At 41.3% G+C, this 15,173-nt stretch overlaps 2 protein-coding genes across 6 annotated transcripts in view; one reads left to right on the top strand and one right to left on the bottom strand.

Annotated features, from left to right (window-relative positions):
• Positions 1 to 357: 357 nt before the first annotated feature.
• On the bottom strand, positions 358 to 13,644 carry mettl21a (methyltransferase 21A, HSPA lysine). Of its 5 annotated transcripts, none has more exons than XM_072261308.1 (6): positions 13,012 to 13,302; positions 10,814 to 10,929; positions 9,970 to 10,144; positions 4,792 to 4,903; positions 3,786 to 4,190; positions 358 to 1,009 (listed from the first exon to the last, which is right to left on the bottom strand). In XM_072261308.1, exons 3-5 carry the CDS (start codon positions 10,114 to 10,116, stop codon positions 3,793 to 3,795), a joined length of 657 nt encoding a protein of 218 aa, XP_072117409.1. In that variant the 5' UTR covers positions 10,117 to 10,144; positions 10,814 to 10,929; positions 13,012 to 13,302; the 3' UTR covers positions 358 to 1,009; positions 3,786 to 3,792. The 5 variants fall into 5 exon arrangements, with proteins under 5 accessions (XP_072117409.1, XP_072117410.1, XP_072117411.1 ...); XM_072261309.1 differs by having other exon boundaries at positions 9,970 to 10,162; XM_072261310.1 differs by lacking the exons at positions 10,814 to 10,929; positions 13,012 to 13,302 and adding an exon at positions 13,424 to 13,644.
• The window catches only part of ccnyl1 (cyclin Y-like 1), a 103,422-nt gene continuing 101,027 nt past the window's right edge, over positions 12,779 to 15,173 (top strand). The window contains exon 1 of the mRNA XM_072261303.1: positions 12,779 to 13,352. Coding sequence (XP_072117404.1) covers positions 13,160 to 13,352 — 193 coding nt within the window. The 5' untranslated portion in view covers positions 12,779 to 13,159. The remainder of the gene's footprint in view (positions 13,353 to 15,173) is intronic.

A 15,173-nucleotide genomic window follows, 5' to 3' on the forward strand; every position in this document is an offset into this window, starting at 1 on the left:
TTAAGAAATCAAAAGCAACACTGCTTTTGTTTTCTACTAAATTATTCTTGTGAAGCAATTATATTAAATCATATGCCCAAGCCATGGAAATCTAATGGAGTGAAACTGCTACTCCAGTTGAATAATTAACAGTTAAGTGGTCAGGTTTCTTACTTAATTTAAGTTTCAATTGTAAATGACATACAGTGTTTAAAAAAAGAACAAGTTTTTGCCATTGGGAACAAGGCATGTTTATGGTGATTGTTGAGGGCAGAGAATGGGTAGTGGAGCTGCTTGTGCTATCACATGTCACACCTTCTGTTATTTATAATTGGAAGTTACAGTACTCTGCACAAATTGTTCAGACATGCTACAAATGAAAATAAATGAAGTGGTAAGACTTAAAGACCAACATGCCAATCTCTTTTTAATTAACTCCTCTTTATCCACTCAAGTGATATCTTCAATACAAATTGTTCTTTTCATTCCAAATCTTCTCTCTTGAAGGTGTTGAATCCATCTGAAGTGTAGTTTCACTTCTGCTACAGAGCTACTATCTCAAATAAGGGGTTATCTTTCATGCTTCTGTCCAGCATTTTGGTTGTAGTCATCACAGTGTGAGGAAATCACCATAGAAGTTACTTTGGCAGAGCCCTAAGCTCAATAACACTACTCCATCATAAGATTAGACATGTGGATGTTCACATACAATTTCTCAACGTTCAGTTCAATAGTCAATGGCTACATGCAGCATCATGTGGACATCACAACCTAATCACATCCCTGAGGCATTACCTTTGCCAAGTCCTGACCCCATTAATACCTTTTCCACATTAATGAATTCTTTCAAAAATACAAAGTATTTTACATAATGTTGTGAGTCACTTCCCAGAAATGGTTGACAGAGATGTAGTGTGCTGAGTGCCTGGATCCCTTTACGTAGCTTGATGTTTTGCTACTTGAAGTACGCCAGCTCTGAGTACTGCTAGAAAAATCCACTCCCAGGAACATTCAGCAAGTTAGGCAGCATCTGTGGAGGTAGAAACAAAGTTAATGTTTCAAGCAGATAATCATTCACCTACCTTGAAATATTAACTTTTCTTTATCCACAGATGCTTCTTGCTGTGCTGAATGTTTCTAGCAATTGTCATTTTTATTTCAGGTTCCCAACATCTGTAGTATTTTGCTTTTGGATAAATGTGACTTGGAATGTAGGTATATTTTGTTATGAGCTGTGTAATCACATGCACGTTGTTCAAGAAACCAGAGTGAGAGGGCTGACTCTTCTTTTTTTTGATAAGTTCTGTTTCCATAACTATGCGCAGCCATGTTCTCCCTGTTTGAAAGTTTCTGTTACTTGCACTTGAGTGGAATTGCCAGTCCAATGCTTTGATTAGGTCTTCTGATCTGATGCATGGACCCAAATGCTACAATATCGTTGGGGCTTAATATCACAGGGTTGAGACATAAATATACTTAGTGATGGTTCATGAAAGATGATGTTCAGATCCCGCATAGTGCCTCAGTTTAACATCTTACCCCAAAGATAGCATCAGACAGTACAGCACTTTTTCAGTACTTTACCAAGGTTTATGCTCACGTCCTTTTCACTTGTAGACTAGCATATTATTAAACTGCTAAGAATTATGATAAGCATAGTAAAGAAAAAGAATCACATGGCCAGAACATTATCTTAAACAGAACAGTTTCTTTATTAGATTTCTCACAGTGAGCCCTTTGACACCAATATATTGGTTGAAAACGGGTTCCAAAAAGATGACATGCCCCATTCTGGATCTAAAAAAAAGATCAGAGCATTTACTAAATAACAAAATAATAGAAATGATGGTGGGGATGGAATATCAAAGAGGTTTAGAAGTCCAAATGAAAGAAAAAGATTAAGAAGGCCTATGGAATGTTGCCTTTTTTGCTGAAACACACACATAAGGTCATGAGAGATATAGTACAGAAACATGCCCTTCATGCCAACTATCAACCAGCCATTAAGACTAATCCCATTTTTATTGTCCCCACATTTCCATCAATTCCCCCTCAGATTCTCCCACTTACCTACACACTAGGGCTAATCTGCAGCAATAAGCAAATGACCTGCCAACCAGCAGGTTTTAGGAATGTAGGAGGATATCCTCATGCTTAGAATCATAATCACTTTATTGCCAGCATGTGAACCATACCAGAACTGATTGTGTTTCAGTGCCAAGCATAAAGATCAGGAAAATACCACAACAGACAACACAATAGCAACCAACAATTTATAAGACAATAGTGCAAAGAGCAATGAGCATCAACAACTAGCAGAACTGTCACAAGCACAAATGTCAATAATCAAACTTAAATAAATGTGAACATATCAACAGACTCCATAATTATCAACAGAACAAGGAGAGCAGGAAAGACCATCTAACAGATGTTTTGCAGAGACAGTTAGGGTATTACACCTGAGTGAGTTTTGTTAAGAAGCTGGATAGCTACAGGAAAGAAGTTTTAGAGATGATGTGTAGTCCTGGTGATGAGGGACGTCACCCTGATGGCAATTTGGTGAATAGGTGACTGCTAGGTTGGGTGGCGTCAGCAATATTTTTTTCCCAGCTCTTTTCTTTGCTCTGGTGATGGACAGATCTGTTAATGCCAGTGGCTGAGAGCCAAAGATCTCTGAGTGGGCTATTCACTGCAACCTGGACTTGGAGAAGGAGGAGGTGGCAGGAAACCAAACGGTGATAGAGATGGTTACAAAACTTCCAATGATGGATGAGTAGAAATTCATCGGGATATACCCTGAGATGTTAAGTTTCCCAAGCTGGCATAGGAAGAACAATCCCTGCTGGGCTTTCCTAGTGGTGAGCGTAATGTGCTTGCCCTGCTTCAGTGTATTGGTCTCCAGGAATTTGAATGATTCGACCACAGACACAGCCTGCTCATTGGGAGATTGTGCAAACTCCACACAGACAGGATGCCAGGTCTCTGGTGCTATGAGGCAGTGACTTGTCGAGCTATGCCACTCTTCCATACCCCCAAAAGCCCACCACCTCAATCCCACTGAAAAATCTACAGTGCAAGTCATTTCTGGCCATTTAAAGGTTTTTGGTTCAATGTAATAATATTCTGACTTGTGAGTGTTGTACAGATTCTCTGGAATCAAGAGGGTTAAACAGTGAAGGCATTGCAGATTAGGGTTATAAACCCTTAAGTGCAGCAGGGTAATAGATAGTCTAATTAAGGTTTTTAAGATGATTAAAGGATTTGATGGTGTGGCTGGAGATGAGTTATTTTCTGTGATGGGGATGGGAAGTTTGTGACAAGGGCAAGGCCATTGAGGACTGAGGTCAGAAAGTACTTCAAGCAACAGATTGTGAAAATCAGGAACGTGCTCCTCCACAGTGCTGTTGTTGAGCTCGGCACCAACTGAAAATTTAAGCACTGAGATGGTTAGAAATTTCTAAAAGCAACAAAACAAACCCGCACATTCAATAAAAATAGAAGATGCTGGAGATACGCAGCTGATCAGGCAGCAGCTGTGGAGAGAGAGGGAGAGGGGAAAAACTAAATTTAATGTTTCAGGTTGATGGTACTTCATCAAAACTAATGAAGGCCCTGAAATCTTTTCTATGTACAGATGCTATCTCCAGCATTTTCTGTCTTTCTCTGCTCTATCCCGACTAAAGGCATGAAGAGGTAAAAAAATGAGTCAAAGTTGAAATGTAGAGCTTAACTCGCTGAATAGCAGAACAGGCTTGAGTGGCTAAAAGGCTTCTTCCTGTTCCTTTATAGACCTAATCTGTAATTACCTTTTCCTTAGAGTTCTTCCTTCAACTTTGTTTTCTGTGCCTTGTAAATGTGAACATCCCTCTCGCTGTCGTAATGGACTCTCTCCACTGTGAAGTGCTTTCCCAGCATCGTCAAAAAGTTGTGATCCCGCTTGTACCGGATGCGGCAGGACAGTAGTATCGTGGTCCTTTCAGAGCTGAGATATTGCAGAGTCTCCAGCAAGGCTGGGAACGTCTCCTCCAGATAAACCACATCAGCCCCCAGGATAACATCATAGCTGGCGGGCTCAAACTGGCAGAGGTTTACCCCCCAGGCTAGTTCCCTGATCCATGCCATATTCTGAAGGTCATGGGGGATGTTATCTCGGACATTAGACTCCAGGAACTGTAGAGCCACCTCTCTATCAGTGATCGTAACATTGGCACCTGGATTAAGTCCAACAAAAAACAAAATGGTGTTAAAAGATTGGTGAGGGATTGGGGATTATACAGTTATATTACCTAAGTAAACGTCATCAACACAGTAGTCTACATTTTGAGAGGTTAAATAATACAAGATGTTCCAAGGTGACTCAGAAACCGAACAAGTTGGTGATTAGCTAGCCGAAGATGTGGTCAAGGCTACTGTGGAAGATGCTGACACTTAAGTCTTTGAGGAACTGCTACAGAGTCAAAATTACTATCACACTGGTGACCTTAAGGTCACACTGTTTGATCTGTTGAGAGATAATTGACTTTAACAATGAGCTCAGACTCTTAGTTCTCGTATGATATCTCACCTACTAGGTAATTTCCAGTATTTTTAATTTATTTTTGATTTCCAGCATTTGCAGTTCTGAAGATTTAGACCCACGTTCCCTTACCTCTCCTGCCTATCCCACAACTCCTTTGGTTTTGCTAAACTTGCAGCATAAATGAGATAGCAGATAAATCAAACAAGTATTCTGTTGGTTTGTGGATTCCTTCGTGAACTATGAAGTGGTTTTGATAAGGTGGAACTAAAGATCAATAGTAATCCAACACCTACCGAGAAGTGCTGCAACTATTCCAACCAACCCAGTTCCTGCTCCAAGTTCTATAACAGTGCGGTCTCGTAGCTGGATGACTCCCATTTCTAGATATGTGCACAGTACAATGGCCTGAAACACAAAATGTTTTATTTCCTTAATCTCAGTTGTGTTCCAAGTGTTCTTATCATATTGTCTTTCATTTTTCTATAAAAAAATGTTCTTGGGCTTCAGATTATTTTGATGATAGAATTCAGTGGTCCATTCTGTAGTTGCTGATTATTTGTCAAAATCAGTTGGACGTGTTTTGTTAAATCTGTTATCCCCTGCACCTCTTCCATACAGCACATCTCTCATTAACTTTTCCATCTTTGTGCAGCACTGACAGTTCCTAGCATTCAGTTTTACCACTGGTCTGCTCACCTTGAATGTTTTTCTAACTCTTTTCTAGTTTTTGAGTTGCTAGTTTTCTGTTTGATATCTTCTGAGTTGTGTTTCTTTTGCGAAAACTATGACTACACCTTGGAAAGGCATGGAGAACAAGGGAACATAGTTGCTGAAATCTGGTGCAAAACACCAGCTGCTGGAGGAACTCAGTGGAACGAGCAGCATCGTGGTGGGAAATGGACTATCAACCTATTGCAATTTTTTGAGGAAACTACAAGCAGGGTAGACAAAGGAGCTACAGCAGATGTGGATTTCCAGAAGGCCTTTGACAAGGTGCCGCACATGAGGCTGCTTAGCAAGATAAGAGCTCCCCCATGGAATTACAGAGCCATGGATAGGCAGAAAACAGAGAGTGGGAATAAAGGGATCCTATTCTGGCTGGCTGCCAGTTACTAGTGTAGTTCCACAGGGGTTGGTGTAGGGATAGCTGCTTATTACGATGTATGTCAATGATTTGGACTATGGGATTAATGGATTTGTGATTAAATTTGCTGATGATACAAAGATAGGTGGAGGAGCGGGTAGTGTTAAGGAAACAGACAGCCTGCAGAGAGACTTGGATAGTTTAGGGGAATGGGCAAAGAAGTGGCAAATGAAATACAATGTTGGAAAGTGTATGGTCATGCACTTTGGTGGAAGAAATAAATGGGCAGACTATTATTTAGATGGGGAGAGAATTCAAAATGCAGAGATGCAAAGGGACTTGGGAGTCCTTGTGCAGGATACCCTAAAGGTTAACCTCCAGGTTGAGTCGGTGGTGAAGAAGGTGAATGCAATGTTGGCATTCATTTCTAGAGGTATAGAATATAACAGCAAGGATGTGATATTGAGGCCCTATAAGGTACTTGTGAAACCACACTTGGAGTATTGTGTGCAGTTTTTGGCTTCTTATTTTAGAAAGGACATACTGACATTAGAGAGGGTTCAGAGAAGATTCCCGAGAATGATTCCAGGAATGAAAGGGTTACCGTATGAGGAACATCTGGCAGCTCTTGGGCTGTGCTCCCTGGAGTTTAGGAGAATGAGGGAGGATCTCACAGAAACATTCCGAATGTTAAAAGGCCTGAACAGATTTGATATGGCAAAGTTATTTCCCATGGTAGAGGAGTCTAGCACAAGAGGGCACAACTTCAGGATTAAAGTACATCCATTCAGAACAGAGATGCGGAGAAATTACTTTGGTAGACCTGTGGAATTTGTTGCCATGAGAGGCTGTAGGGGCCAAGTCATTGGGTGCATTTATGGCAGAGGTAGATAGGTTATTGATTAGCTGGGGCATCAAGGGGTATAGGGAGAAGGCAGGGGAGTGGGGATGACTACAAGATTGGATCAGCCTATGATTGAATGGCAGAGCAGAATCGACAGGTCGAATGGCCTACTTCTGCTCCTATGTCTTGTGGTCTAAATGCAATTGTGATCTCCTGGTGTAGTTTTTTCTGTACATTTTGAATATTGTACACTGAGTTTTTGATTGTATTGGTCTTCTTGGACCAAACCGTGAGGTAACCCACTAGGTTTTTAATTCTTTCCCCATGTTCAACATAATTCCTCCAATGAGAAATATTTCAGAGCTTTCTCCTGAATTTGAGGTTGTGTATTGTTGGATTTCTCCAATTCAACAGGCTGCCTCCATCTCAGAGAAGTCAAAATATTTACTGAGGCAGTGTTTTCATGGAATGAGAGATGGCGGGGATCTAAAAGGGCTGGGTCTCTTCTTGCACGTGACCACTGTACTTGGCTGTATCTACCTCCTTGTACTACTTAGCTCAGGACACTGAAGCCCATGTTACAAGGAGAAGGTTCTTCGTCTTCTGTGTTGACTAGTTAGCACGATGACAATGGCAAGCTTCACAAATTTTGTGTCATGTGTCATTCATAACCAGATGATAAATACTATTATTAGCCTGACCTGAATTTCCATCTTGTTTGAAGTCATTGATTTGACTTGGGAATATTTTTGTATGAACGGTGCAAAATTCTTGAACAAAATATTCGTGCATACTGTCTGCAGAATCTCAATTTCAAACATCTTTTATAGTACTAATCTTGATTATTATGGTATGGGATTGAATTTAAGAGCAGGGAGGTTATGCTGCAACTGTACAGGGTATTGGTGAGGCTGCACCTGGAGTACTGCGTACAGTTCTGGTCTCCTTACTTGAGGAAGGATATACCGGCTTTGGAGGTGGTACAGAGGAGGTCCACCACCTTGATTCCAGAGATGAGGGGGTTAGCCTATGAGGAGAGATTGAGTCACCTGGGACGGTACTTGCTGGAATTCAGAAGAATGAGAGGAGATCTTACAAAACATCTAAAATTATGGAAGGGATAGATAAGATAGAAGCAGGAAAGTTGTTTCCACTGGTAGGTGAGACTAGAACTAGGGGACGTAGCCTCAAGATTCAGGGAAGTACATTTAGGATGGAGGTGAGGAGGATCTGCTTTTCCCAGAGAGTGGTGAATCTGTGGAATTCTCTGCCCAATGAAGCAGTGGAGGCTACCTCAGTTAATATATTTAAGACAAGGCTGGATAGATTTTTGCATAGTAGGGGAACTGAGGGTTACAGAGAAAAGGCAATAGGTGATGAGTCCATGGCCAGATCACCAGGATCTTATTAAATGGTGGAACAGACTCGACAGGCCAGATAACCCATTTCTTATGTTCCTATCTCTCCAATTATGGGTTCAATCTTAATTCACAGTGTTGTATGCGCAGTTTATACATTCTCCTTCTGACCACTTGGGTGGTTCGGTTTCCTCTGCATCCTAAGGATGTGCAGGTTGTTAAGTTAGATGGCCATTGTAAATTGTCCCTTGTGTGTGACTCAGCGGGAGGACTAGGGGAAGAATAATAAGTGGGATTAATGTAGGATGAATGTAGATGGGTGGTTGATGATCAGCGCAGATTTGCTGAGCAAAGGACTGATTGCTGTGTTTATCTTTCTGTGATTCAAACATTAATGCTGGAACCAGTGGTGGGGGCTGTGATATATGTCACATGTCTCATTTCAGTGTGTTAAAGGTGGCACTCCACCTCAGTCAAAAGGTTGTATTCAGTCCCATCCGAGACCTGAGAGTTAGCTAGGCTGACGTTCTCACTAAGGAGTTTGCATTGTCAAAATTGCAGTCTTTTAGAGATATAAATTAGCTCACATATACATCAAAATATACCATGTAGTGTGTTGTTTGTGTCAACGTTCAAAGTAAATTTATTATCAAATTACATAGATGTCACCATATACTGCCTTGAGATGCATTTTCTTGTGAGCATTCACAGGAGATACAAAAAAACACAATAGAATCAATAAAAACACACACGAAAGAGGACAAACAACTACTAATGTGCAAAAGAGGGCAAAGTGTGCAAATACAAAACAAAGAAATAAATTAAAATGAGAACACGAATTTCAGAGTCCTTGAAAGTGAGTCCGTAGGTTGTGGAATCCATTCGGTGTTGATGTGAGTGAAATTGCTTCTGCTGGTTTTGGTTATTAACTGTTTATAAATGTTCCTGAACCTGGTGGTGTGGGACCTAAGGCTCCAGTACCTGCTTCCCAATGGCATCAGTGAGAAGAAGAGAGCATGCCATGGATGGTATGGTACTTGGGGCAGTACTCCTTGTAGATGCGCATAATGGTGGGGAGGGCTTTTTCGGTGATGGACTGAGCTTTATCCACTCTCATTTTTTTAGGCTTTTCTGTTCATGGGCACTGGTGTTTCTTTTTCAGGCTGGGATGCAACCAGTCAGGATAATCTCCACTGTGTATCTATAGAAGTTTATCAAAGATTTTGATGACATTCCAAATCTGTGCAAACTTCTAAGAAAGTAGAGGTGTTGCCGTGCCTTGTTTGTAACGGCATTTACATGCTGGTCCCAGGACAGATCCTCTGAAAGTTTCTGACCTGCTCTACCTCCGATCTCCTGATGAGGACCGGCTCATGCTCCAGTTTCCTCCTCCTGTAGTCAACAATCAGCTCTTTGGCTTTTTTGATGTTGGGTGAAAGGTGGTTGTCATGGTACCATTTGGCCAGATTTTCAACCTCCCTCCTACATACCAGTTCGTCACCACCTTTGATTCAGCCAACAATAGTGGTGTCGTCAGCAAACTTGAATATGGCATTGGAGCTATACTTAACCTCACAGTCAAAGTATAAACTAAGATTGTGCTGGGCAGTCTGCAAGTGCCGCCACGCTTCCAGTGCCAATGTAAAATGCTCAGAACTGACTAACCTTACCTGTATGTCTTTGGAATGTGGGAGGAATCTAGAGTACCTGGAGGAAACCCATGTGGTCATGGGGCAAACGTACAAACTCCTTAAGATAGCGATGGGAATTGAGCCTGAGTTGGTGATTGCTGGCACTGTAACAGCATTACACTAACCAAAATGCTATCCTGCTGCCCATTACATCTATCTTTGAAATGCATCCTTAAGTCAGACCCTTTTGGAAGCATGGTGCCATTCTGAAGAGAATCTATGGAATTCTCTCACTATCTGGGCTAATATTTATCCTTCATCCAAATCAATAAAAGAAAAATTCTGGTCACTAACATTAGGGGATCTTAGATAGCTCTATATGCAATTTAGCTGCTGTTTCTTAAAGCTGTGGTCATATTTGAAAATAACATCTTGGCTGCAAAGTGCTTAATGATGTATGGGAGTAAAAGCTTTTTAAGTCATGCCTGACAAAAAGAACCCAGCCAGTCCTCCACTGACTGTGGCCTTGTACACAAATGATATCCAATACTTACTGCATCCCACACCACTGCCGCTACCCCAAGCTGCTTCCAGTTCTGCCTGATCACTATGTCCTGGTTGGCAAATCGGAAAGTTGCAGAGGCTTCATGGAATTTCCGGAGTTCTGGTATCATGGCAGCATCATACGGCAGTAGTGCCATTATGGTCCAGTCTGGATTTTCATGCAGACTGCAAAGGAATCAAAGGCTGGTGTTTATATAGCATTTTACACACAATTGGAATAAGGAACATCATAACTTATGAAGTATTTTTGCCTCATGATTAGTTGTAATTTAGGAACTGAGGCAGTAAATTGTCCCCAGAAATAAAAAACTGAAATTATTCAGGTTATCTCTTTTTATGATGGTACTTAATGATTAAGGATTATGGAGACATTGGAGAGAATGTTCTCAGTAGGATAAAAACAAATATATGCTGGGAACACTCAGCAGGTCAGGCAGCTTCTGTGGAAACAGAGTTGACATTTGAAGTCAAAGATCCTCCATCATATTTTCAGTGGGATCTTTGGTATCCACTTGAGAAAGGGAGTTGATTTAATGTCTCCATACTCTTGTGCTCTGGGCCCCTGAAGCATTAGGTTCACTAAAAGTTTTCAGTTATTCTCCTTGAATCAAATCAATCAATTCAAAAAGATGAATTTACATTGTTAACTGTTCATAAATGTAAATGAAATCTCTGGTTTGTAAAGTACTTGTTGTTGATTCATAAGTACAATTCTGCAGATAGTGTGAAACCTGAACACTTCCTGGTTTGATTACATAAAAACAGAAAATGATGAACACTATCAACAAGTCATCCGAGATCAGGATGTTGTCTAACAGGCTGAGAACTATTTACCATTTTAATCTTTCTCTTCCAACATCTGTTGTCAGCCTTCTGAGGTTCTGTAAACATAAGTATTGTCTTGCATACCATACCACAGCTTGGCTGCTGAGGTTGGGGTGTCCTTGATCCTGGAGAAGGGACAACACAGTTTCTCAGCTGACAAGGCAACACAACCTTACTTGACATTGGTCAATGCTGAGATTTGAACAGTTGTGCACTACTGGTTAGGATATGGGATTGAATGCCACAATTAAATAAATATAAGATGAAAATCAATTTCTGTACATAGTGATGTTTGAAGAGATTGTCCCATAATTCCTCCCAATTGATGTCCTTAATCAGCCTGAAATGTCAACTGCTTATTCACTTCCATAAATGCTGCCTGCCCTGCTGTGTTGTTTGGATTTCCAGCATCTGAAGACTTTCTCATGTTTGGTCTTAACCAGTATTCTGTAGTAACCTTTAACCATTCAGACCTCTCCATTACTCATTGTATGACCACCCATTTTGCTTTGTGCCCTTGTGATTTAAATCACCCTTCGTCTCTGCCATGAGATCTTCCATTTTGTTTTTACTTGCCCAGCTGTTGCTTCTGCCTCCATGTTTCTCACATTGTACTGAATTTGAACCATGAAAATGTCTAATCAGATCATCTGACCTGGTTACACATACCACTACTTCCTCCAAGTTCTTAATCAATGATTTGTCCCATTTACTTATATTCCTCTCAACAGCCTAATTTGCCAGAGAGCTCCATGTGCTAAGAATAACCAAGCATTAGAATCAGGTTTAATATCACGAGCATGCTGTTTCTCTCAAATGCCTTATTGCATTAAATAGAAATATTTCTATATGTATAGCCAATTATTTTGGAACTTCTATATGTGGAAACAATTATCTGCACTTACTCCATTGAACCCTACAAGATTTAAAACCCTATATTATAAATAGTCTGATCCATTGGCGCTCAATGGGGGTTGGGGGGAGGGGGGCAAAGACAATTGGTGTTGAAGCCAAGACTGGATCTACGCAACAAGCTAGAGGATCCAACTGACTTACTCTTGCTCCGATTTATGTTCCAAACACAACTGCCCCTTTCAACGTTTCCAACATTCACCATATTTTGTAAAATAGTGAGCTTGCAATTGCTAGTTGATCAGACTTTCTCCTCCCATGCACTAGATTGAGCTTTATCTTGTTGATAATGGATCAGTAAATTTTTCTGTGAAGTTTGACAATAACTTTCAACTTTATACAGAACAATGCCATTTAGCCTTTGACTACCATCTTTCCTCAGATTCATCCAACTCTAATCCCATAACCTGTTACCATTCTCTTCAAATATTAACTTAAAACATACTGTGCTTTGTTGTCATGTTATTTAATACAAGAGTCAATCTCCTTAGACTCTTGTTCAATTTTAAGCACCCTGTCTTTTCAATGAAATAGACGAGAACAATTGCCAGTTGAGTTATTCCTTTCAATGATGTCAGTGGTTTGAAATAAGAAAAAATATTTTATTTGAATTGGCAAGGAAAATAACCATATTTTTGACAGATTTGTACAGACATATGACATAACGAATTCCAGTGGCACAGTTGGAAATCTTCTTCCACTTTCTTTGGCATTCTAAAGTGCAAGTTTGAATTAACAAACATGGTTTATGGTTAAACTCTAGATCAAGGTTCAGTCTAATTTAATCTAATGTAAACAGCATGATGTACAAGGATCCAACACCCACTTTAAAATAAGAGGCCTGCCAAACTTTGTGTCTAAGTCTGTATGTCATAGGTAAGTATTAATGACAGGGAAAGATCTCACTCTGAGGTGTTGCAAATTACGAAAACAAAATGGGAGGGTTTAAAGGCGCCTTAAAAGTATTTAAGGCGCCTTTAATTCGCAATAATAAGAATTGATGATTGCCCAAGTCCGTGACCAATGAGGGACAGAAGAGCCTATGATTGATATACCTGACGGCACCCAATGGCAGTCGGGGTAAGGGGCGGGGCTTCCCGTGGGCGGGCTCGGTTGCCATGCCGGGCCCCAGACTCCAGGCGCCGCGCAACATGGCGGGGGAATTCTGCGAAGGCGGAAAGAGGCGAAGATTGCAGGGCTGAGCCTGGGTGCCGAGATCATACAGATCAGAGTCGGAAAGCTAACGTTTGCCGAAAGTGGTCAGCGGACATTTCTTTTCATACCCCTCCCCTTACCTGCTCCTTGTAGAGGCGGCGGTGACAGCGACGTCGTACGTGGGCCGCCCTTTCCTTTCCCCCTCCCTGAAGCTAAACCGCCGCACTCGCCGAGCGAGTTTTCTTTATCTCTCAGCTCCCGCCTTCTCCCAGGGCTGTCAAAGGAGCAATGGGGAACACCTTGTCCTGTTGTGTATCGCCCGGCGGCAGCCCTACGCTTTCGGGGCGCAGTGGGCTTCGAGGTCAGGAGCTGCGGCACCAGGAGCGGATTGACGCCTATCGGGTAGAGGCGGAGCTCAGGGAACCCGAACACAGCCCCGGAACCAACCTGCAGCACATCAGCGATAGGGAAGCACCGGAGGGTAAGAGCAGTGACACTGCACGAGGGGCTCGGGGGATGGCGAGATTGTTGTACTCGGTGCTAGTGACTTACCGAACTATCTCTAGTGGCCGGAAGAGCTGGGGAATTGTGTTGAAATGGGGGATCAGCGGACAGCAGGCATGTGCTTCCTCATCCAATTGGTGTCAGCTTGAAGCCCATTTGCCTCTTCAAGTTAATGACGGCTGGGTAGCAGCAAACTAGCTGGACCTACTCACACCCTGCTTTTTTCTCCTTTATTGTTCTGCAAGTTATAGTTATTTCCTGTGCCCAGCTTCGTTTTGAATCTGCCTCCTCCGACTCCCTGTACTTGCTCTGTAAAACAGTTTTCCTCTTGCAAACTGAAAGCTCTGTGGTAAGCAGGTCATGGGGCATCTGTGAGGGAACAACTTGTTCTTATATTGGTTTTATTTTGTTTTTGCTAGTCTACTTCATTTTATGTTCCCTGGTTCTACCCTCTGAGACCCGTAGCCAATGGGAACAATTTAAGTGTATTGTATATTTTTAAAATCGTATGGCAGATCCCTTTGAATTCACCTTTTCCAATGAAAATATCACAAATTGTAGTGGGCACCTTGTCACGTTCTCCTTGGGAAAAGGTGTGTCTAAAGGATCTGACATAGGATTGACAAAGCCTCCATCGCCCTACAGATTTGCCATTTTAAGTGAAGAAACATCTCCTTATTGTGGTCTTAACTGATCTAGCCCTTATTTTGTTATGAATAGTTCAAACTCCTTAGTCAGGCTAAACTTCTAAGTTGGATTCCCTGCTCTACTTTAGCTATATAACTGAAATTCCTCACTTTACTAAACTGCTTCTATGTCCATTCCATTTTAAAGTGTTGTGACCAAAACCAGACAATGTAGAGAAAACAGTATTTTTTAAAGATTCATCAGGATTTCCTTTCACTTGTATTTTATTCCTCTTTTCATAAAGTTAGGATACATTTGCCTTGGTACTTTCAAAGAGACGTGTGCACGTTCTTCTGGGCCTCTTGTGTACATCTTTTAGAATTGTTTCTGCTACTTGTATTGTTTCTTATTCTTCCCATCAAAATGTGATACATAGCATTTCTTGAATGTTAATTGGTGTTAATGAAACAATGTTTTAAAGATACAGTGATAATAGATCTTGTGTTTCAATAAAATCATGGCTGATCTAACTTTGCTTTAAACTTCACCATGACGATTTCCATTTACCCTTAACTCCTATATTGTCTGAAATTCTTAACCTTCAATTTAGACTGTAAGACATAAGGGCTGAAATATGCCATTTGGCCCATCGAGTAATGAATTAAAAGTATTGTATATGAATGCACGGAGTATAAGAAATAAAGTGGATGAGCTTGAGGCACAGTTGGAAATTAGTAAGTATGATGTTGTGGGAATAACAAGAGATATGGCTTCAAGTGGACAGGGCCTGGGAAATGAATATTCAAGGATATACGTCCTATCGAAAGGACAGACTGATGGGCAGAGGGGGTGGGGTGTCTCTGTTGGTGAGGAATGATATTCAGTCCCTAGCGGGGGAGACATAGAATCAGGAGACGTAGAGTCAGTATGGATAGAATTGAGAAATTCTAAGGGTAGAAAGACCCTAATGGGAGTTATCTACAGGCCCCCAAACAGTAGTCTGGATGTAGGGTGTAAGTTGAATCAAGAGTTAAAATTGGCATGTCGCAAAGGTAATGTTACAGTTGTTATGGGGGACTTCAACATGCAGGTAGACTGGAGGAATCAGGTTGGTACTGGACCCCAAGAAAGGGAGTTTGTGGAGTCCCTCCGAGATGGATTCTTAGAACAG

The sequence above is a fragment of the Mobula birostris genome, chromosome 6 (genome assembly GCF_030028105.1).
Source record: "Mobula birostris isolate sMobBir1 chromosome 6, sMobBir1.hap1, whole genome shotgun sequence".
NCBI classification, from domain to species: domain Eukaryota; kingdom Metazoa; phylum Chordata; class Chondrichthyes; order Myliobatiformes; family Myliobatidae; genus Mobula; species Mobula birostris.